General features: G+C 31.5%; 1 protein-coding gene across 1 annotated transcript; it reads left to right on the forward strand.

The window, feature by feature from the left end:
* The first annotated feature begins 1,228 nt into the window (after window positions 1–1,228).
* On the forward strand, window positions 1,229–3,726 carry LOC129884922 (transcription factor MUTE). The gene is made up of 3 exons (XM_055959187.1): window positions 1,229–1,392; window positions 2,116–2,502; window positions 3,325–3,726. The coding sequence occupies exons 1-3, from the start codon at window positions 1,297–1,299 to the stop codon at window positions 3,418–3,420; spliced, it is 579 nt and encodes a 192-aa protein (XP_055815162.1). The 5' UTR covers window positions 1,229–1,296; the 3' UTR covers window positions 3,421–3,726.
* Window positions 3,727–4,571: the final 845 nt, after the last annotated feature.

Here is a 4,571-nt window from a genome sequence, read left to right on the forward strand (position 1 = left end):
GTGGACAAGATGAGAAAAGTGAGGCTGAGATAATTTGGGCATGTGCAGAGATACTCTAGTGAGGAGTTGCGGGAGGTTGGATATAGTGGATACGAAGAGAGATAAAGGCTAAAAAAGTATTGGTAGAGGTGATTAGACAGAATATGACGTAACTTCGACTTACTGAAGACATAACCTTAGATACGAGGGTGTGAATGTTATGAATTAGGATAGAAGGCTCGCAGGTGATGGAGTGTTGTCTTGCTTTCCGATGGGTTTAGAATTAGTGGTGTCTGTCGTAGTATTAACTTAAGTCTTGTAGTGTATTTCTTTTGATTCCTATCATCATATGTTGTCTATAGTGTTCCGACTATTGCATTATTTTCATACTTAATTACTTTGATGTGTTGTAATTTGAGTCAATGATCCTTCGGAAACAGTTTCACTACTTCTATGAGTAAGGCTATATACACTTTACCCTCCCCAAATATTCCAGATTCCACTTATAAAATTTCAATGGTTATGTTAGGATTGTTATATCAATATCATAGTAACATTTCTCATAACCAGTTCCACTGATTATAGACACAATAATTTTATTGATCTTTATTAGATGTCTATTTGTTTACACACCTCTTGTGCTACACTGTTCCAACCCCTCACCTAGCTACTATCACACAGAAGATAAGGTGGCCGGTCATCCTCTATTTGACATTAAAGAAAAGATAATTAATATAACCGATGAGAAACATACTGATAAAATCAGTTGACTTAAAAATTGAGAAAATAAAATAATATAAAAAAATAAAATAAATTATCATAATCAGAAGGTGGTGAAATGTATGCAGAATTTAGAGTGCATGCACGAACCATGAAGTAAGAAGCAAAAGAAATTAAGAGCAGCTCTTCTGCATGACCAAAAAAATAAGAAATTACTAGTTGCCATATTCTTTTATCTCACGCTGGGAACGTAAATGTCTATATGGTAATAAACGTGAGACCTATTATATTGTATGTTGTCCACAAATATATATATATACACATACAATATATGTTTAAGTGATTGTTTTTTTTGTGTCTCATATAGAAAAGACTGCGTGTGAAAAATAATTAACAGTCACGGGAGAACAACACATAGCATTTATTAAGAAAACTATAGACTGATAGTTAGGTATATCCCACTCTATTACTAGTCATTCTTTTCCTTTTTTTCTTCTGTCACTATATATATAAAGCTCTTTGAGACACAAAAAAATTGTAAAAACACAAAAACTTGCAATTTAGGTTTGTTTTTATTAAGAAGAAAAACAAAGTATCATGTCTCACATAGCAGTGGAGAGAAACAGGAGGAGACAAATGAATGAAAATCTCAAGGTTTTGCGTTCCTTAACCCCTTGTTTCTACATCAAAAGGGTATTTCTTCTTCTTAATTTTTCCATTCTTTTGAGTCTAGCTAGCTATAAATTCATCTAACCTTCATGAATATGGTACTTGCACTGACGGAACTAGAATTTTCAATAAGAGAATTTAAAAATATGAAGAATTAGTAAATACACAAAGAAGTTAAATGGAATTCAATATCTATTACATGTACAAAAATAAAAAAATTATCCTTAATTTAAATCACGTATAAACAATATAATTTTTTGTTGAAGGGAATTTGACCCTTCTTGGCTTCGACCTGGGTCTTCGTCACACCTTTTCCTTTTCGATGTGTATTTTTTCTCTCTCTTTGGGGGAGGGGGGGGTTGTAAAATTATCAATATACACTTCAGAGTGGTCATAATTTGTTCTCAGTCGGTTCGAGTACCTATGATAAGTTGTAATAATATATCATTGTATGTCAAGTGTATAATAGTTTTGTTATAAATAGGGTGATAACTTGTTATAACTGATTAAATTACATTGATAATATAAAGATTCTTTACTCCATCAGTATATATGACTTAAGCTCAATTGGTATAGACGCAATGGATGGTACTCTATATATTGGAGAAATTAATTAGAAACACCAAAAGGTGTGTTTGTTTCAATGTTCCTTGAATAAGTACCATTCTATTAGGGTTTGATTTTTCCTTTTGTTGTTTAATTGTTTCTTTTTCAAGTTCTAATCTTTTATATTCTTGGAAATTGAAGGGTGATCAAGCATCAATAATAGCAGGAGTGATTGAATTCATCAAGGAATTACACCTTGTTCTACAATCTCTTGAGGCGAAAAAGAGACGAAAGAGCCTAAGCCCTAGCCCTGGTCCTAGTCCAAGGCCATTGCAACTAAGTCCTACACCTGAAAGTCCATTTATTACTCATAATAATTTCAAGGAACTTGGAGCATGTTGCAATTCTCCAGTGGTTGATGTTGAAGCAAGAATATCTGGATCAAATGTTATGTTGAGAACAATTTCAAAAAGGATTCCAGGTCAAATTGTGAAGATAATCAATGTGTTAGAGACACTTTCTTTTGAGATTCTTCATCTCAACATCAGCACCATGCAGGATACTGTTTTATACTCCTTTGTCATCAAGGTGATTATCATCCCTTTATTCTAATTTGGAAATTAACAACAATAACTATGTCTCAGTCTCAGACTTTTTCTTCGTACAATCCTAATATATACTTGTTGGAAGTGTCAATTCTTTTGAATACTCATAAAATTTTGTAAGATTGTAGTATGTGAGAGGACAAAAAAAAGATAGTTATAAAAGTATGAGCTATAAATATTCTTAAAAACTAACTAATGTGATCAAGTTAGTAATCTTACATCTAGACTTTCATATGTACTAATATGAAAGTGAGGAAGAGATAATATTTCGGCTTCAATTAAGTATATTTGGATTTAATATATTAAATATATCGGTGTTACAATATATTTCATATGTGCCCGTGATCATTAATTTAGTGTTAAATTGTGTAATCATCTTTTCTGGAAGTTTAAGATTAGCATGCCGCTCCAAGTGTGGGCTTGTATCAATTTTATGCGCCATGTGCTTGGAAATCTTTTTGATAGAAGTTTGGGCCTTTAAAGCTGATCGAAACACTTTCTATTTAGAAAGTGAAAGTCCTTGCCGGTGTGACAGTATGAGTAGATGGTGCATGCCTATTTCCTACCATTGAAGAAAATAGAGAAAACTGCTAATTCCACCCACGTCGTAAACGGATGCCCTACCTGATCCATTTCAAATCCAGCCGGAGGTCTTCATACATATCATTACTTGCTTAATTTAATAGCATGTTAAAGTGTGTGACTATGTCATCTAAAAATTTAAATTGTTAAAAACCGCACACTTTTATATACTTTATTACATTTTTTTAAAAATCTTACTAACTCTATTTTCCTTGTATTGTAGATAGGACTGGAATGCCAACTGAGTGTGGAAGAGCTAGCAGTGGAAGTTCAAAAAAGCTTCTCATCAGCTGATGTTTTATGTATCAACGAGATATAGAATCTACAAAATAAAATAGTATCTAATTATTTATGTACTCCATCCAATATTATCTTCTTACTCTCTAGTAGTACTATATATCTTTTGGATATATACATATATAAAGTGTCAGAAGATAATTTTGGAATGTAACAAATAATTTCCAACATTTTAAGGTTGGATATTTAGTACGTGAAATGCACTATTATATGACTAGGTATACTGGTGGTAGGGATGTCTGAATTAGAAAGTTGAGGATATATATAGAAAGATCGACTTTATCCTTGTATCTTTTTATTATTTTATATGTTATAACTTATAAGAGAAGAAAGTAGTTGCATGCACGTAAATGACATTTTAAATAATTCAGCATTCCTACTAGGCTTAATTTCTGATTAGACCTTCGGCATCCCCTAATAACGACTTCGGGACATGGCCAGCTTCCATAGTGTGACAAACGGTGTATACAAGGTCCGAGATTAATGAATTTTTCAGCTTAATTTATTTTCTGAATAATTAATTATAAGTTGTGTGATTTTGAAGTGACAAAAATAAAACTTACGTAGTTCATTAACTTTGTAATTAAGTTCTTATTTTTGTCAACTTTTGTAATGCACACTACACTAGGAAGCTGTCTAAATTATTAATCATATTGGTCTCATTAGGAGGTTAATTACTCATGTAATGGTTTGCACAAGGATCAACATGTCTATTTAATTTTGGTCTTTTATGGATATATGGATTACACCCAAGCTTTTACTCTGAAAGTGACCAAATTAAACTCATGACAATAATCTCACTCATTGTCATCACATTTTATTAGTTTTTAAAAAAAAACGAAGAGTTGTCTTGATGCCAAATAACTAACAAAACAAGAATTCTGAATTTTAGTGATTTCTATGTAGTAAGTAGTTTAAAGTTTAAGCTATAGTAACTGATATTAATTACTACTCCCTCCGTTCCATTTTATATGAGTTAATTTGATTTAGTAGCAGTTTAAGAAAAAAAAGTATTCTTGAAATTTGTGGTCTAAAATAAGTGATAGATATTTGTGTGGTTGTAAATCATTTCATTAAGGGTAAAATGAACATTTCAAAGTTGAATTGTTACTAAATATATAAATGTATCATTCGTTTTAGGACTAACAAAAATGAAAAATGAATCATATAAAC

The sequence above is a fragment of the Solanum dulcamara genome, chromosome 4 (genome assembly GCF_947179165.1).
Source record: "Solanum dulcamara chromosome 4, daSolDulc1.2, whole genome shotgun sequence".
Taxonomy (NCBI): Eukaryota; Viridiplantae; Streptophyta; class Magnoliopsida; order Solanales; family Solanaceae; genus Solanum; species Solanum dulcamara.

What these genes read in the sequence shown, in the direction of transcription:
- LOC129884922 (XM_055959187.1), top strand. Translation starts at nt 1,297, where the DNA reads ATGTCTCACATAGCAGTGGAGAGAAACAGGAGGAGACAAATGAATGAA. An exon ending in CTTGTTTCTACATCAAAAGG is followed by an intron (nt 1,393 to 2,115) that starts GTATTTCTTCTT and finishes TGGAAATTGAAG; the next exon opens with GGTGATCAAGCATCAATAAT. An exon ending in TATACTCCTTTGTCATCAAG is followed by an intron (nt 2,503 to 3,324) that starts GTGATTATCATC and finishes CTTGTATTGTAG; the next exon opens with ATAGGACTGGAATGCCAACT.